The sequence below is a fragment of the Gobio gobio genome (assembly GCF_949357685.1).
Source record: "Gobio gobio genome assembly, chromosome: 7".
Lineage (NCBI taxonomy): Eukaryota > Metazoa > Chordata > Actinopteri > Cypriniformes > Gobionidae > Gobio > Gobio gobio.
The window spans coordinates 11,689,735-11,709,371 of record NC_137103.1 but is presented as its reverse complement, the minus strand read 5'-3'; the positions used below and the strand labels follow the sequence as shown (position 1 = coordinate 11,709,371).

Sequence of the window (19,637 nt, the reverse complement as noted above, 5' to 3'; positions counted from 1 at the left end):
TCTTCTCACTGAAGGACCAGAGCACGCCCCTGGGGATAGATGCGTTGGCGCACGAATGGCCTCGCACTCTCATTTACGCGTTCCCACCGATAGCGTTAATATCCCCAACACTCTACAGAGTGAGGGCGGAAGGATTGAGGCTGATACTAATAGCTCCGAGGTGGCCAGGGAAACATTGGCTGGCGGAGATCATACATATGCTATACGACGATCTGTGGCCTCTCCCGTTGCGCAGAGATCTACTGTCTCAGGCAGAAGGGGAGATATTTCAACCTCATCCAGAATGCCTGGCACTATGGGCCTGGCCAGTGAGTGGTTCAATTTGAACACAACTGGTCTGTCTGACAGTGTTATCAGGACCATATAAAATGCTAGAGCCTCGTCTACTAGGTCTCTTTACGAGTGCAAATGGGGCGTGTTTGAACGCTGGTGCCCGGTTAAACACGAAATTCCCTTTCAGTGTTCGGTGGCGGTCGTTCTATAATTTCTGCAGGATATGATAGACCAAGGGAAAGCGTTTTCAAACATAAAAGTGTTTCTGGCTGCTATATCTGCCTGTCACATAGGTTTTGATAACAAAATTGTTGGGCAGCATCCTTTAGTATGCAGATTCATGAAGGGCGCACGCCGCACGTTGCCAGTTTCAAAACCACTTTCTCCTTCATGGGATTTGGCATTGGTGCTTGATGCTATTTCAATGTCCCCATTTGAACCGTTGGACAAGATTGATTTCAAAATATTGTTATTTAAGACAGCGCTGCTGTTAGCTTTGGCTTCAGCGAAGCACGTAAGCGAGATCCATGCACTTTCGGTGCATTCAGCGTGTATGCAGTTCATGCATGGGGATGCAGGAGTAATTCTGAAACCTTATCCTGCATTCATGCCTAAAATAATTAATTCTATCATCCCTCATGAGTTGAGAGCTTTCTCCCCACCGCCTTTTGCTTCATCAGAAGAGCAAAAGTCAAATGCACTGTGCCCAGTGGGCGCTTTACGCATTTACGTAGAAAGAACCAGAGGGTTCAGGGAGAATGACCAGCTGTTCGTGTCTTGGGCGAAACCACGTACGGGGAAACCGATTACTAAACAGCGTTTATCGCACTGGATAGTGGAGGCTATTTCGTTGGCATATTCCAGTAAGGGTCTTGTGCCCCCGTCTGGTTTACGTGCACACTCAACGAGGAGAATGTCAACGCCGTGGGCTCTATTTAAAGGAGTCCCGATACAGGATATTTGTGAAGCGGCGAGTTGGTCCTCGCCGCATACATTTGCAAGATTCTACAAACTGGATGTTACAGCTCAAACGTTAGCACATGCAGTATTGAGCGTAGGAATGTGAGTCGTGAGTCATGATTCATGACTCGTTCAGCCCTGAATACAGTTATAGTGGTTGGCAGGAGACTTCGAGGCAGGCTATCTGGCAATACGGGAGTTAGGATATCCCATATTGAGACACCGAAACGTATGCTTGAAAGAGAACAATAGGTTACTTGCGTAACCCCGGTTCTCTGATAGCATTAAGTGAGGTGTCTCACCAGATCACCCTCCTTGCTGTGTGAAGCGAGGAAGAGGTGTGCTTGTTTTGAATGTCGTTGTGACGTTGTGTTGCCCCTTTTATACTGAGGGAGGGGGAGGCCACTCCCAGACACAACGTCACGTCTGCCAGCCAATTGGGGCTGGCGTTATGTAATAGGGCTTCTGAGGAATACGCGGAAGGGGCGTATCCCATAGTGAGACACCGAAACTTAATGCTATCAGAGAACCGGGGTTACGCAAGTAACCTATTGATTTCCTGAACACGATTCCTTCTCTGGCAAATGTGGAGTTTCTGCTCGAGGGCGCCCTCTGGCTTCCAGTATGAATGAAACTTTTGGGTAGAAAATAAGAAAAATAATACTTTTAAATAAATTTATATGACAATCCATATGTTTTTCTTCAATGTACAGGAGTTTTAATCCCCACAGTGGCTGCATAAGAGGCTCATATTTCTTATTAAAGACATAGACTTTAAGAAATTGATATCACAGATAAAAAGCACAGATTTTTATAATATTTTTTTTTTACAATAAATCCTTAGACCTAAAATCCTTAGTCATATTTCTTATTTTTATTTAGCCATAATAATAATCATAATTATTATTAGTAATATTAATATATAAAAACAAAACGTTATATACACACTTTTCATTTGTAAAATAAAGAAATAATAATAATAATAATAATAATAATAATAATAATAATAATAATAACCGCATTTTAAATTGCAATCGCAATTTTAACCAGAATAATCGCAATTCGATATTTTCCCCAAATTGTGCAGCCCTAATATCGATATATCACGATATCTATAGAAACCTTGGGGGAGAAAATTATCAAAATAATTTTTACTTTGTTTATTTAGTTTTTCTTTTTTACCCAACGAACATAATTGGATACTGATAAACACAGGGTAATACTCTGTTACTGATAAAGCTTCTTTGAAGCTACCTATGAAGTAACAAGAGAGAAAATACTGACAAGTTCAACAGTATGATGAATAAATATTAACGGCCATGACTAGATTGCAAATACAAATGCAAGAATAGACATTATGTAAATAGACTATAAAAAACTATGTGCTGCACTGGTGGAAACAACATGAGCCCATGCTACCGCGACCGTCTGACTGGCTCTGACTGGTGTTTAGAGTCCGCGCCAGCAGCATCAGTAGCAAGCGAGCGTTCGGTGCAGCTGCAAGACTAGCCTATATGGCCTTTTACACCTGCTCACTTCATTTGTTTTCTCTGATCAGATATCTATAATATTGTGAAGAGAACAAGAGAAAATGTCTTCCAAAATTCTTTCGAGGCAGATTTAAATCCGATCACTCAAACCAGAGCCGTCGCTCCGGCCACGTGTTGCGCGTAGGGCACCACAAGAAAATGCAAGAAAAACATGCAAACGGTCACCAGTGAAACTGGAAGTAGTCCATGTCTCAGATGCTCAAAAACACAATCATCTTCATTAAAACTAGCGCTCATAAAAATAACGCTCTCTCATATTGCGGCCTTTGATCTTGAAATGAGCTGATGACAAATAGGCTATAATGCAGCTCGAATCTTTTGCTTTCGTTGACGTGAACTGTTTTTGCATAGCCTATAGCGCAGGAATTGAAAATCGGATTTATATTAATTTTGCGGATAGGTGTAAGGTAAGACAACCTGCGTGTTTTTTTGTTGTTTTTTATTTGGTTTATTAGTTTAGATTGTATAGCCCGTTTCGTTTGTGAGTGCCGTTGCGAGCTGCGAACAGCATCAGTCCACCTCAGCTTGTCAAAAATGTATTTTTACTGTGGTGGTGATAACATTTAAACTAACATTGTGATATTATAGGCAAGACAAGTCAATTGTGGATTTGAGAGGCTAAATTGATCAAACGTGTGGCGAACTCACTGTCGGCCGCTTGGTCGTTACTTTAAAAAACAAAAACTTTAATTTAACAAACAAACTCCAAACATTTTTTCTAAATTAACTTAAAGAAACGAAAAAAATTTGCATTAAATTAACACAATGTCGATATTTCGTGCTTTGAATATCACGGTTATTGCCAATACCGGTGTATATATATAGCATGTATATATATATACACCTCTTATTGTTGATTAGCTGAGGGCTCTCCACTTGTGCCAATTATCTGAACGTGCTCCTCCCGAACCTTGTTAATAAAACATCATTTGTTATTACTAAAGCGGGGAAATAGATACAGTGTTCATTTTACGGCACAAATCGAGCACAAACTAACGACCAGTTTTGTGTGATTTAGACCAAGTGGGGTGGAGAGTGACCGAATGATAATTGTTATATATGCGAAAGGAAAATAGATACAGTGCTTGTTTTAAAAGCACAAACAGAGCACAAATTAATGGCACCGGTATGGAGCGATTTGAACGACGTGGGGTGGAGAGTGATGTCACAAAACCAAAAAAAATTATGATTAATATCTCAAACACCAAACCAGCACAAACGTTTGTTTTTAGCGCAAAAATCAGCACAAACGTGAGTCTCACATTTACATGAGTGTGATGTATTTATTGCATTGATCCCAATTGAATGGTCTTTCTCCAGAGTGAATGCGCAGATGATAGTTGAAATTCATCCTTTTTCTAAACCTCTTGTCAAACTGAGGAAAACGGCAGTTTCTTTCCAGAATGAGTTTGTAAATGCCGTTTCAGCTCTGTGTGATATGAGAAACTCTTCTCACACTGAACACACTTGTAAGGCTTCTCTCCAGTGTGAACCCTAATGTGAATCTTGAGATTTCCTTTAATTGTGAAGCTCTTTCCACACTGAGGGCAGGTGAAAGGCTTCTCTCCAGTGTGAATCCTCATATGATTATTAAGGTGTGTTATAGTTCTGTAGCTGTTCCCACACAGTTTGCAGGTGAATGGCTTCTCTCCAGTGTGGACTGTATTGTGGGAATCGAGTTCTTTTTTCTGTTTGAAACACTTTCCACACTGAGAGCATATGAACGGTTTCTCTCCAGTGTGAACTCTCATGTGAATCTTAAGATTTCCTTTTATCGTGAAGCTCTTCCCACAGTGTTGGCAGGTGTGGGGCTTCTCTCCAGTGTGAACTCTCATGTGAGTCTTAAGAGTTGCTTTCAGTGTGAAGCTCTTCCCACACTGAGGGCATATGAACGGTTTCTCTCCAGCGTGGACTTGCAAGTGTTTTTTAAGGCTGTCTTTTCGTCTGAAACTCTTTCCACACTGAGGGCATATGAACGGCTTCTCTCCAGCGTGGATGTTCAAGTGGTCTTTAAGGCGTTGTTTTCCACTGAAACTCTTTCCACACTGTTGGCAGGTGAAAGGGCTCTCTTCAGTGTGAACTCTCATCTGGAGGTCTCTAGTTTCTGTTTCATGAGTCTGTGAGTAATTAAAAGATTCTTCACCAGTCATGAAATCATGATATATCTCATACTGATCTTTCTCTTCCATTTCATTCAGTTCTTGACTCTCCTCTTTCAACTCCATCAGGTCTAGGGTGAAAAGAAACAAAAACAAGTTAACACCATTTAGACATGTATGCTGAATCCTATACCTACTAAACAAATAAAAAAGGTGTGACCTGTAGAGCCCGACCGATAAAGGATTTTCAAGGCCGATACAGATACAAATATTTGGTGATTTAAAAATCAGATATAAAAAATATATATATAAAAAAACAGAAATGCGTAAAAAAAAACAGATTTCCCTTACATTAGTTATTTGTAGTTACTAAAATATGATAATGCAGTTTAAAAATAAACTTGTTTGTTTTATTGTCACAACAGAACAGAGGAACACATATACAACCCCAAATCAGAAAAAGTTGGGACAGTATGGAAAACGCTAATAAAAAAAAAAAGATAAGTGATTTCTAAATTTACTTTGACTTGTATTTCATTGCAGACAATATGAACACAAAATATTTCATGTTTTGTCTGGTCAACTTCATGTCATTTGTAAATATGCATCCTTTCCTGTCATTCAGACCTGCAACACATTTAAAAAAAAGTTGGGACAGGAGCATTTTAGGGCTAGTAATGAAGTAAAATGGTTAAATAATGATGTGATTTGAAACAGGTGATGTCAACAGGTGATTGTAATTATGATTTGGTACAAAAGCAGCATTCAAGAAAGGTCTAATCCTTTAGGAGCAAAGATGGGCCGAGGATCGCCAGTTTGCCAACAAATACGTGAGAAAATTATTGAAATGTTTAAAAACAATGTTCCTCAAAGAAAGATAGGAAGAGATTTGGATATTTCAAATTCAACATTGCAAAACATAATTAAAAGATTCAAGGAATCTGGAGGAATTTCAGTGCGTAAAGGACAAGGGCGCAAGCCTAAGCTGAACAACCGTGATCTCCGATCCCTCAGGCGGCACTGCATCAAGAATCGTCATTCATCTATAAGCCATATCACCACATGGGCTCAGGACTACTTTGGCAAACCTTTGTCAAGTGCCACAATACTTAGTTACATCCACAAATGCCAGTTAAAACTGTACTGTGCCAAAAGGAAGCCCTATGTTAAAAGTGTCCAGAAGCGCCGTCGACTTCTCTGGGCTCGGAGGCATCTGGGATGGACCATCACACAGTGGAAACGTGTACTGTGGTCAGATGAATCAGTATTTCAGGTATTTTTTGGGAGGAATGGATGCCGTGTGCTCCGGACCAAAGAAGAAAAGGATCATCCAGACTGTTTCCAGCAACAAGTGCAAAAGCCAGGGTCTGTCATGGTATGGGGTTGTGTCAGTGCCCTTGGCAAAGGTAACTTGCACTTTTGTGAAGGCACCATTAATGCTGAAAAGTACATAGAGGTTTTGGAGCATAATATGCTGCCTTCAAGAAGACATCTTTTCCAGGGACGTCCATGCATATTTCAACAAGACAATGCAAAACCACATTCTGCACACATTACAAAGTCCTGGCTGCGGAGGAAGAGGGTACGGGTACTTGACTGGCCTGCCTGCAGTCCCGACCTGTCTCCAATAGAGAATGTGTGGCCCATTTCGAAGCGCAAAATGCGACAACGAAGACCCCGTACTGTTGTCCACCTTAAGACTTGTTTGCAGGAAGAATGGGACAAAATTACACCTGAAACACTTTATCACTTGGTGTCTTCAGTCCCTAAACGTCTTTTAAGTGTTGTGAAAAGGAATGGCAACATTACAAAGTGGTTAATGCTTTACTGTCCCAACTTTTTTTGAAATGTGTTGCAGGTCTGAATGACAGGAAAGGATTCATATTTACAAATGACATGAAGTTGACCAGACAAAACATGAAATATTGTCATATTGTCTGCAATGAAATACAAGTCAAAGTAAATTTAGAAATCACTTCTTTTTTTTTTTTCATACTGTCCCAACTTTTTCTGATTTGGGGTTGTATATATATATATATATATACTAAAATATATATATTTTAGTTCTGGTAAATAAAATGTATAAAAATACTAACTTAAGATATGAAACTTAAAGTCCTTTGGACGAAAACACAATAACAAAACAAAAAATCAAAGTTACCAGTATTAATAGACGTAGTAAGCTTCATAAATATAACTTTGAGCAAGAAAAAAAATATTCAGTTAAGTTCTATAAGTTCTGATAAATAACAACAACAGCAAAATATAAACTATATACAGTATAAATATGAACTACCTTATAATTACAATGTCAACTTGCTTATCCCTTTACATGCACTCTTTTAACTCTATCCATCAAGCTACCACAAACCATTTTCAATCATCATTTGGTGTCTGCCTTCTAAAATCTACTAATGATGCAGTAAATCCATTATGTGACTCGTTAATGCTGCGTCTGAATGTCTTTCGTTCACTCCTGACGTGCCTAACTTACTATTTACAATGCAGGGACTGGAAATACAAATATACAGTAATCATTACTTTATTTAGGCAGAATAAGTTTGTCGTGATTTCCAAGTGCATTAATGTTAGCGGTCTTCCACTGATAGCCATGGCATTAGCTAGCTTTGACGGGCAGGGGAGAGATAATCCGTCTCATGCTGTCAAACTATTAAAGAAATACATCTTATTCAGTCACATTGTCCGAGTTAAACTGACAGACAGTCAGTCAACTATACTGTAACAACCTAATCTAATTACAAGCTCTCTTGGCTTACATGTAACAGCAAAACTGGACTTGGCAGTCACAAATTTTGTCATGGTTATTTGAGTTAAGAGAACTGATGGGGATGTTCATTTAATTGCTATTCAAGCAATCTATGTCTCGTGACAGCAGTTGTAGAGCGCCCTCTGGTGGACAAACTATGAAACGCCAACACTCATAATGTGTTTGAGCGGTGTTTCGTCCGTTTTTATTATTTTTTTTAATAATAATTTATCGGCCACCATAAATGCCGATAGTTTGGAAAATGCCTAATTACGGCCGATAATATCGGGCAGGCTCTAGTAACCTGTAATCTCAGAATTTAATGATAATTGTTAATTCTTTGCTTTCTTTATCACACGTCCCAAATACTCTTACGCTGGCTGTCGAGTTAATTTTGGATTCCACACATCAGTTTTGCCTCTAACTCGAAAAAGAGCTCTTTAAAACACGGACACAAGAATCAACTCAAAAATGGCAGTTACTTTAAATCTTTAAAGGGTTAGTTCACCCAAAAATGAAAATTCTGTCATTAATTACTCACCCTCATGTCGTTCGACACCCGTAAGACCTCCGTTCATATTCGGAACACATTTTTGTTGAAAGCTGATGGCTGAGAAAGGCTTCAGATAGGCCTCCATTGGCATTCAGTACATTTAGGCCCAATCCCATTTTTACCCCTTAGCCCTTCTCTTTTCCCTACCCCTTCGTTTTGCAGAAAGGGGTAGGGGTGTCTCGATTCTTTTTTGGCTGGAGTGGTAGGGGGAAGGGCCAGATAGCCCTTCAAACGAAGATTTTTCAGGACCACACTTCGAACGAAGGGGTATGAGAAGTTTCCCTCCACTGACTACCGTGCTGCTAGAATGTGTGTGTGTTGCCACTCGGGATCGATCACTTGCGCGTCGCCTGGCTGCCGTTTCTCCGTAGCTTGCTAAACTCACTATTTGGGTGATTTGAACACATATTAATAATAGTTAAAAAAAAAATATATCTGGTCATCCTTCATAACACAGTCGATATTTACAATACATATCGTCTGTAAACTCTCGCGTTACCAAGGCAACGAATGACTTGACGTATAACGTATGAACATTATCGCAGCACCACAGTGGATATCGACACCATATCCGTACCGGCCGGCTCGGATCAGCACGGAATGGAACGGTTAATAAACAAAGAGAACTGTTTGGTCCAATGGAAAAGCGGCTTCACTAATCTTGTATGTTCTGTATCATTCTGTATCATCTTAGGAAACTCTGGCTCATATGTTTTTGAACTGAAAACGAGGGCCATTTTATTAAGTCCAAATACAGCGCAAAACTCTGTTGGGAGTGAGTAATTTGTTAAACGTGCTCGCGCCTGATTTCTGTTAGATATAGCCTACGCACTTCATTGCTGTTCATACTGGTTAAATGTCACAGGATTTTATAATAAAAGAAACGGGGTATGATGACGTGTAATGGTATGGTATTGGTGTCCCATTTCGTAGGGGAATATTTTCACCCCTACTCCTTGGCACTCTGTTTCAAGGGGCAAGGGGAACAGGTAGGTGTAGGGGTAGGGGAAGGCGAAGGCGAAGGGGTATAAAATAGAATTGGGATTGGGCCTTACACTCCCAAGACCCATAAAAGGCACTTAAAACGTCGTTACATAGTCCATCTCACCACACTGACTCTACAATAATTTTACGATGCGACGACAACGATGACGCGATTACGATGTGATGCCTCTTCTTGTCTTCCGTGTGTGCCTCCACGACGCATGCGCGAGAATATGACGTAGCGCCGGGGTTCGGGAATCCATGAAATGCACACTTTAACCCTATTTTGAGAACTACGCCGAGACCTAAAGCACGATCAATGTAGAATTCAACAGCTTAGATACGCGCGTCTTCCTCTGCTTGTAAACAAATCGCTTCTGAGCACTATTACGCAAGTAATACCGAACTGGTGCCTTGATATCAAACTTAACCCTGCCTAAGAAATGATAAGAGGGTTAAATTAATGATTGATGGTTCGTTCAGGTCATGTCTTACAAGTGCATATATTGCTAGAAACTTGGGATTTCTACAAGTGCATATATTGCTAGAAACTTGGGATTTCATAATTTCAATCTGTTAGAACTCATCTTTTCTTCACTTTCTTTCTTTCTTTCTTTCTTTCTTTCTTTCTTTCTTTCTTTCTTTCTTTCTTTCTTTCTTTCTTTCTTTCTTTCTTTCTGCAACTTGTGTGAATGTGTGTGTGTGTGTGTTTATGTTAGATATTAGTTTTATGTGTTAGAATAATCAAGTCTTGTTTGTATTTAAAGAGAAGTGTTCTTGTGTTACGTTTAAAACTGCTGATCTATGATACCTGGCTATTAAATAGTGTTTGCACGATTGTTTGGATATTACTTTCCGCTGCAGAGTTGATAGTTACAGCCTGGTCCTACCAGACTCTCGTACATTTCATTTGTACAGAGAGTCTGGCCACTCTCCGTTGACAAGCGTTAACTTCCTTGAAGGCGGGTACTCTGTTGAAGTTTAAAACTATTGGATCTGCCCAGAGCCACTCTGGATCTGCCATAGCCAATCGCTAACGTTTGGTCATGACGCATGTCATCTTAAACTAGCGCACGACATCAACGTCATCGTTCTCAGCCACTCCCATTGTTCGCTGATTGGAGCGGTTAAAATTTGACCGAAGAAAACCAGAGAATATACCGCAATCCCAGACGGAGTACTGAAGGAAAATGAAAATTGAGCGGAAGTACACAGGAGGGCGGAGCCAGGCTAGATAGTTACAGCCCGTTCAAATTAATTACGGGATGAGTCCTTTGCTCGGCCATAAAATAAGTGACTCTATCAAAATTCCTTGTAAATTAATTAATAATTCCCTTTGAGCTAAATAGACCTGTTTCCCTTATACACATCTTACACGTACCTGACCCGTTTCGGGGGTCCTGAGCTGCAGTTTTGGAGATGCTCTGACCCAGTCGTCTAGCCATCACAATTTAGCCCTTGTCAAACTCGCTCAAATCCTTACACTTGCCCATTATTCCTGATTCTAACACAACAACTTTGAGGACAAAATGTTCACTTGCTGTCTAATATATCCCACCCACTAACAGGTGCAGTGATGAAGAGATAATCAGTGTTATTCACTTCATCTGTCATAATGTTACGCCCAATCAGTGTATATATTATTACCACTTGAACTACTCTTTGATGCTTTCTCACCCTCTCTCAGCAAATGATTCTTCGATTGTGATGATCATATTGATGATACTAAATTAGTATTTATTGTAATCTTGTACAATGCAATGAAGGATTGACCGTGCAATGGGGGTCTGCAAGAAGCTAATCAGCAGCTTTTCCTATAGTTGGAAAAAAAAGAGGGATCTTGCAGAGGCACGGAAACAGCTGATTCTGCCTGAACACTCCCTTAACACAGAATGTCCAATCCGATGGGATCTAGGCAGGCCATGATTGACAGTCAAAGCACTAAATGGTTTAGCTCCCCACTACTTGAGCGAGCTCTTAATGCATTATAGTCCTTCACGTCTATTGCCATCTCAAAATTCTGGCCAGTTGATAATACCTAGAATATGAAAATCAACTGCAGGCGGTAGATCCTTTTCCTATTTAAGACCCTTAGACTTCAGTCAAACACTTTTCAAACGGGAGACTGATGATTAATCATCAGACTCTATGGAAACATACAATAGCAGGTCATCAGAATAAAAATGATAGCTAACTCCATATTTCTTAAAAATGAACCCCAGGGCAACATATACAATGAAGTTGGACCAAGAATCGACCCTTGTGGAATCCCCCAATAAATATTAATAAATGACGAGGCACAGGTCCCGATCCTAACTGAGCATGTCCCGTCCTGCAAATATGAGGAGAAGCACTTAAAGGGCTACACCCTTGATACCCACATGATCTCTGAGATGCTCTATTGAGATGACATGATCTAGGCCAGGGGTTTTCAAACTGGGGTCCGGGGACCCCCAGAGGTCCTCCAGAAGGTTCTAAGGGGTCCCCAGGAATTTTCTGAGAATAAAAAGACAAAGCAAAAATGGATCAAGTCTACTGAACATTCGGTTTCATTTCTAAATGTTTCTCTCCTTTCTTGACGTATATACTTTCCCGAATTGTATTTGTTTGCTTTGCATCTTTCTAGTGAGTTGTTCTCACTATAGTCCCCTTTGTCTCACTCACTGGGGTTGTAAGGCTCTTAACCAGGGAAGGCTCTTGACGGTATACGACGATATATCGATATATTGAGTTCAGTATCAATTGATAGCCTGCTGTACATATAACGAAATAAGGATATGTACGTTATTAACATTTTAAAATTTCACATTTAAAGAAATCTAGTGTTTGATCATATCTAAATATTTATTAAAATGCAAAACTGCAATACTTTTTTGAGCAACTAGATTAGATACATGTATATTGATTAAAGAGCCATAAAGGCACCAGTGGGTAATGGCATTACAAATGGAAATTATTATTTTTCAAGCCACAAAATGACTCTAATTTGCCTCTTTGAATAAGAATTCTCTAATTTAACCTTAATTATATACTAATTGTAATTTAAATAAGAAAAATATTAGAAGAAAAATATTTTAAGTGGTCATTAATGGACCATAATTATTGCACAAATAGTATTTAGTACCAAAATATCTCTAAATATTCAATAAATATTATTGAACTAAAATATAGAACATTTATTCAATTGAAAAATAGTTAAGGTGTATGGTCACATTTGACCATCAATGAGTATGAGTGTGACCAATTAGTATGGAATACCTGAGGGCTAAATACAAAAAAAAACATTAACATTAATGTAAACTATGTTGCATCTCCATCACTCTCCATTATAAAACGATCCTGTATGGTTGACGTAATAATCAATGCACACTATGCTGTAGTGTTTACCAAAACCTGCTGCAAACACCTGTAAAGTGGAGCTGTTGAGTATCAAGCCATTCACCCACGAGATGAGAGAGGATGTCGCAACACCGTTTTTCAACACTCTGGCCATGTTGCCATATTAGCGCCAAAACGCTATTTATTGTTTGAATTTCGCATCAAAACTTTAAGTTTAAGTTTGGCGTGAGATTAAGGCCCAATCCCAATTCTATTTTATACCCCTTCGCCTTCCCCTACCCCTACACCTACCTGTTCCCCTTGCCCCTTGAAACAGAGTGCCAAGGCGTAGGGGTGAAAATATTCCCCTAAGAAATGGGACACCACTACTTTACCATTACACCTCATCATACCCCGTTTCTTTTATTATAAAATCCTGTGACATTTAACCAGTATGAACAGCAATGAAGTGCGTAGGCTATATCTAACAGAAATCAGGCCCGAGCACGTTTAACAAATTACTCACTCCCAACAGAGTTTTGCGCTGTATTTGGACTTCATAAAATGTCGCTCGTTTTCAGTTCAAAAACATATGAGGCAGAGTTTCCTAAGATGATACAGAACATACAAGACTAGTGAAGCCGCTTTTCCATTGGACCAAACTGTTCTCTTTGTTTATTAACCGTTCCATTCCGTGCTGATCCGAGCCGGCCGGTACGGATATGGTTTTGTGATCCACTGTGGTGCTGCGAAAATGTTCATACGTTATACGTCAAATCAGTCGTTGCCTTGGTAACGCGAGAGTTTACAGACGATATGTATTGTAAATATCGACTGCGTTATGAAGGATGACCAGATATATATTTTATAACTATTATATTATTTTTTAACACATATTATTATATGTGTTCAAATCCCGCAAATAGTGCGTTTAGCACGCTACGGAGAAACGGCAGCCAGGCGACACACAAGTGATTGATCCCGAGTGGCAACACACACACATTCTATGCAGCACGGTAGTCGGTGGAGGGAAACTCCTCAAACCCCTTCGTTCGAAGTGTGGTCCTGAAAAATCTTCGTTTGAAGGGCTATCTGGCCCTTACCCCTACCCCTACCCAGGGGCGCCGCTAAGGGGGGGGTAAGGATGATTCTAAGGGCCCACACACTTTTGGGGCCCCCGGAGATCATTAAGTTTTGTTTTGTATAAATTGTATCTTAACTTTAATCAGTGTTTCATCAGCCAATTGGGGCATTCTGGGTCGAGCGAGCAGTGCTTAATTGGTCAGTATTATTAAATTGCAGAAAGATTTTGGATAGCTAGGTTGGTGTGGTAGGGGGCCCAACATCATATTCTTTCATAGGGGCCAAAATTGCTAGCGGCGCCCCTGCCCCTACCACTCCAGCCAAAAAAGAATCGAGACACCCCTACCCCTTCACGTGAATGCGCTAAACGAAGGGGTAGGGGAAAGAGAAGGGCTAAGGGGTAGAAATGGGATTGGGCCTAAGTTGGGCAGCGTGAGACAGAGCCTGAATGTGTGAGTATCACGCCAAATGCGTGAGAGTTGGCAACCCTGTCTTAACGCAGTGCGTGAGCTGATTACATACATTAATTGTGAAAATAAAAATATTTTTTAATTGAAAATGTTCTTCTTCAGGTTTATACATCCAACATTAAGTATAGCCAATTTAAGTTTGGAAACAATATGTTGTACTAATAATGTACTAATAAACGGTTTAAATTTTATTTTATTTTTTTCATGTACATAAAAATATATAAATTTTAGGAAGGGGGTCAAAAATCATGTGGCTCGCCAGGTCTCTCACCCTTTACCAACAAATGGCCGATAAAAAATGAGACACATCAACAGAGATCCGCTCTCTGCAGAAAAAAGCAGCCAATAACAATTCCCTTGTTGTACGGCCTACCAAAGTTAATGAAAAGTTCATGACAATAATATTCATGTTGTACCGGCCGCTCGTGTACAGTGTCGTTCGCGAGTGTCACAAGTCGTACACTAAATAAACTATTGTAGCTCTAAAGTGGCGTTTACGCTTGTAAATTCATGAAACATGGGGCCCGTTTCAGAAAGGAGGTTAAGTGAAAACTCTGAGTATGTTAACCCTGAAGTAAGGGAAACTCTGGGTTTTCTGTTTCAGAATGGGAGGTAGGTCAAACCCGAGAAAGCAGGGTAAGTCAAGCCCCTTTCTAAAAGAGAGGTAACTTATACTCGGAGTCAGTTACCAGGGTAACTTACTCTGTGAACCTAACCTGGTCTGGAGCAGGTTTTCTTTGGTAAACCCAGAGTTTCTTTCGTTCTCCTCCCCCTTTTTAAAACACCAGCAGTGTTTAAATACTTAATTCATTCATTCAAACTGCACAAATGCTTTTCTTACTGAGTATTTTGGTCGTATTTCAAGTATAAATATCAAAAAATTATACATTTTATCTAAATCTAAAGTAAGCGAAGTTTACTTAAAACAAATTAAATTGCCACTTGACAAAAATATAAAGTAAGAAAAGCATTCTTTGCAGGAACATTCATTGCTTATATTTTCATCATGAGGACACTGTCAAAGAGACAAAAATGACATGTCCTTTTGATACAGGATCCTGACCTTCACTTGATAATCCTCTAGAAGTATCCTAATAATTTGAATTTCCTTTAGGATTTACAGTGGTTGGATGCATAGATGACACTCATATTCCCATCATCACACTTTCTGAAAACGGATAACTGTATGGGATGGAAGAATGCCAGATGGTAGTACGAGAACGAGATATATGCCATAACCACCACCACAGCTGTTAAATACATTTATTTACAATTTTTATAGTCATCTTTATTTCCTACAAATACTTTATTCTTTTTCCTGTTGGGTGTTAATATTCTTCCTCCATCTCCTCTTCATCTGTCAGTGGTGCTGGTGTTTTGCTGGCCTGAATAGAAGTCAAATGTTAATATCATTACCCTGATTAATAAATGTAACCGGTGGGATCAGAGAACATTTCATTATGTGAAAGAGCACAGACCCTTTTCACATTTCTGGGTTTCCGAAGCTGAAGTCGTCATAGTTGGGTTAACTCTTATAGCGGTGACTGAGAGAATACATTAAATATATATTTGTGTGTCTCCATTTGCTCAAATAGCAAAAGAAAAACTCCATAATAGTGATTTCACAACTTTCAAAAAGATGGAAAAATTAGAGTGAGATTGATAACGGAAGTGAAAAGAGAGAAAGATGTTAATTTTTACCATCACTCCCATAGACACTGTATTAGAAACACTCTCACAGCAGCGATAACTTGATTTTTGTAATTTGATGCAAAAGTAATATAATACAAAGTATTAGTGTTATAAATGTACATACATTAAAAAAAAAATACAAAAAACGTTTCAGGATTTACGATACTGATGACCATTAAAGCACGTCATCACAGTGAAAAGGGTCTATGTGGGAAAAGCTGCTGCACATTGGACTCTGAATTATATTTATTTAATATGTCAACCCCCGGTTTCACAGACAATGCTTAAGCTAATCCTAGACTAAAATGCATGTTTGAGCTGTTTTAACTGAAAGAATCATGCACTGACAAATCTTAAAATATGTCAGTGGCATTGTTTTGTCTCAAGATGCACACCAGTAATGTTTTTTTCTTGGGCACGTTTATAAAAGTTACTTAAATGTCCTAATTGAACTAAGGCCTAATCCTGGCTTAGTCTAAGCCCTGTCTGTGAAACCGGGCCCAAATGTTTGTAAAGTCATTAAACCAACACCCATGAACATTTTATGCTTAAAGCTTTTCCTGTTTGAATTATGTTTTTTTTTTTTCATTTTTAGCTGCTGCTACATTCTTTGTTTGCCTTTTGGATACCATGAAAATTAAATTTTATTAAAATAATTAAAAATTAAACTTGTGTATTGACCCGGAAGTATGCAAACATCTTTTTGTTGGGTGCTGTTGCCATGGTGAATCGTAATTTCGGAGCTCCATTGATCGTGGCTTTTCATAGTTGGAGTGCATGAGCTTAACTCAGGGTCAGTCTACTCAGAGTTGATTGAACTACCTCAATTCAGCTGTTCTGAAACACAAAACTCAGAGTTTCCCATCTCAGAGTAAGTCAACTCAGAGTTCAGGTTTAAACTCAGAGTTGGTTGAACCTCCTTTCTGAAACAGGCCCCTGCTCCGATCGTTGAAAACGATCCTTATTTACAGCAGAGTCTCGCGATTAAAAAGAGACCAAAGTAACCATAATCCGTCACTCGGATCGAAAGTTATTCCTCATGGAGTTATAACACATTTAACCTGACAGGCGCACATAAGCGAAGTAAACATAGCTTTAAAGTGGCGTTTACGCTTGTAACTTCATGAAACATGCTCCGATCGTTGACAAATGGCACATCAGTACTTACAGTTGATGCTCCCGATTGAAATGAGTCCAGAATCAACATAATCCCCATTTAGGGGAACATAACCAAAAAAGAATGATGCAAAAGGCACTGAATACCAGGAATGACCCACATTGCAGGAACAAGCAAGTAATGTTTACAAACCCTGATTTGATGAAGTGATTTTGAGGATGACAAAAACAAATCTATTCTAGACAACAAATGCAAAGTTGATCACTCACATTTCAGGATTTGAAAAATAAATGTATAGATATTGTTGCATACTTTAGTAACAGAAATTAATGATTTTCATTGTTTATAATTCGGTTAAAATTCAGTTGATATTGGGTTTGAAAAAATAGCCATTTCTTTATAGTTTATCCTCATTTAATGAGTGTCATCATTGATTTGGTCACAAGTTGCATCAATACAGATAAAGACAAGCATGAGGCAGAATGACTGAAGAAAGACTTTGAGAAGGAAACCAACCTGTTTGTTCCTCAGTATCTTCATGTTTGACTCTGAATGTCTCTTCAATCTTCACGTCTTCACTCTCCTCTTTAATAAACGCCATCTTTATAATAGTGTGTCACATGGATCTCAGTCGCTTCACCAGGAGTTTTTCTGTGTGTTTGGACACTCTGTCATGTTTAAGATGAGAATAATGAACAGAAAGAAACACACATCCAAACTAAATCTCTGGGTGCGTCTCAATCAGCTCCCTAGTTCAGTAGTCAACGCACTGGTAAGAGTGTCAGTCAGAGTGAGAGTTCATGGACTTTAATGACCTGATGAGACTAAAAACACTCAAAACTAGCACTACAAATTAATAAAGGAACACAGATTATTCAAACAACTCATATTTAGGCATGTATGATTGACATGATTATATTGAATGGAACATTATCAGTTAATTTGTAGAAGTTGTCATTACACATGTTTGTGTTGTTGTTCTTGTTCACTGGTGAACTGCAGGTTACAGACTCTGAATCATTTGATTCAGTTGAATCTGAATCGGTTTCGAAAAGCTCCGTTTCTCTATCATTACTTGCCAGAGAGCAAACAGCGGTTTATGATGAACTGACTCACAATATAAGGAGTGAAATGAGACGCACCTTTTCTGTTACTCGAGTGTTTACACACAACAACTGTTCATTACTTTGCTTATGCACTTAACTCGAACAAATACACTACCATGCTACGTTTAAAGAAAAATGTCAAAGTCTTCTATAAAACTGTCTGAACGGATTGTATTGATTTAAACACTTTCAATGATGAAAAACACAAACCTTTCATCAGCAGAATCACAGATGCAGGAGAGCGGCGCAGCCTCATGACGTCATGTCGCCACACCAAAATACAAGTACCTTTCACACGAAATAGAAATTCACATACAGAAAACACATTAAAATGATAAGATAAAGGATTCATAGAGGCTATCAACACCACTGATCCTTGGTGAAAAAAAGTATACTTTATTGTATTTCACATATATTCCCTTTTCAAACCTATACTGCAACTAACAAAAAATTGTATCATCTTTAAATATATAAAAAGTATAGTACCATCATATTTTCACAATACAACTTTTAACACATAATTCTATAATTGTAACACATAATTGTAATTTAGTATAGGCTAGTTTTCAAAAAATATTCTTAAAATGAAATTAAACATATGACAAAATTAATAAAACATTGAAAGCGAAAAGCACATCGCTCATTCTTGGGAATTCGGACCAGTTTAATCAAGTGATATCGCAGCCTGACCTTGATGGCCACGCTTACTCGATCCTGAAAAGCACTTTTGACAAAATTAACGCATTCTTGCTGAATAAAACTATTAATTTTTTTTAAACAAATTCTTACTGACCCAAAACATTTGAACGGTGCAAAATAGGTGCATTAATAGTTTAAGCAAAACAAATGTGGTTTTTTTTTTCCTGTGGCTTCCGACATGTCAAATCACGGCAGCACAAAACTTTTCCCACTGTCACTGATATACTGGACTCCAGAGATGGGATTAAAAGCAAACTGCCCAATTTTTATGAAGACAGTGACGAATCCTCTACTTCAATACAAGCTAAAAGAGAATGACCTACAGCTTGATATGATTTCTGCATACACTGCTGATAATGCAAGTGTAAATTATGGCAAACACAATTCTGTTTTCCAAAAGCTAAAAGCAGAAAACTCTGGCATTATAAAGGCAAACTGTATGGCTCACATTGAGCACAACTGTGCAAAATAAGCTGGAGACTGGAAATAGACATTGAAACCACAGGCAACAAGATTTTTTGTCACTTCTCATATCAACGCACAAAGAAGAATTGATGGTCTGTTGTCTCAAGGCTACATGACAGCTGGTCTGCAATCAAGGCTTTTTTTTGTCACTGGGGGAGGAACATTGTCCGAAGATGCTAACAGGATCAAGACAGTAAGGGGCATCCTCTTGAGTTACAAACTTACCTGTCCTTCCTCAATAATGGACTGAAGATATTCCATGAGGTGGTTCTGCTTTTGGAGGGAGATGGCCGTACTGTCTGTGAGCTAAATTAAACTATGTCCACTCCCAGCGACAAGTGGACAGCTTTTTTGGTGTAGAGACCAGTGCTCTCCAACAGTTCACAGACCAAAAGAGAGCAGCAATCAAACATGATTTTCTCCAATTTCTATGAGTCTGCACTCTGCTACCTTGAAAAATGGTACGACTTCTCAGACAACGAATACCACAAGAATGCTGCA

At 39.0% G+C, this 19,637-nt stretch overlaps 1 protein-coding gene across 2 annotated transcripts; it reads right to left on the bottom strand.

Annotated features, from left to right (window-relative positions):
• Positions 1-3,228: 3,228 nt before the first annotated feature.
• LOC307129077 (uncharacterized protein) lies at positions 3,229-18,244 on the bottom strand. 2 transcript variants are annotated; one of them, XM_079821210.1, is made up of 4 exons: positions 18,183-18,239; positions 17,383-17,534; positions 11,568-11,682; positions 3,229-5,013 (listed from the first exon to the last, which is right to left on the bottom strand). In XM_079821210.1, exons 2-4 carry the CDS (start codon positions 17,404-17,406, stop codon positions 4,154-4,156), a joined length of 999 nt encoding a protein of 332 aa, XP_079677336.1. In that variant the 5' UTR covers positions 17,407-17,534; positions 18,183-18,239; the 3' UTR covers positions 3,229-4,153. The 2 variants fall into 2 exon arrangements, with proteins under 2 accessions (XP_079677336.1, XP_079677337.1); XM_079821211.1 differs by lacking the exon at positions 11,568-11,682 and having other exon boundaries at positions 18,183-18,244.
• Between the last annotated feature and the right edge of the window lie 1,393 nt (positions 18,245-19,637).

Coding starts and splice junctions, on each gene's coding strand:
- LOC307129077 (XM_079821210.1), bottom strand. CDS start 17,406: ATGAAGATACTGAGGAACAAACAG. Junction 11,683..17,382: donor AGATACTGAGGAACAAACAG/GTTGGTTTCCTT, acceptor TTTTATTCTCAG/AAAATTCCTGGGGACCCCTT. Junction 5,014..11,567: donor TAGAGCATCTCAGAGATCAT/GTGGGTATCAAG, acceptor TTTTCACCCTAG/ACCTGATGGAGTTGAAAGAG.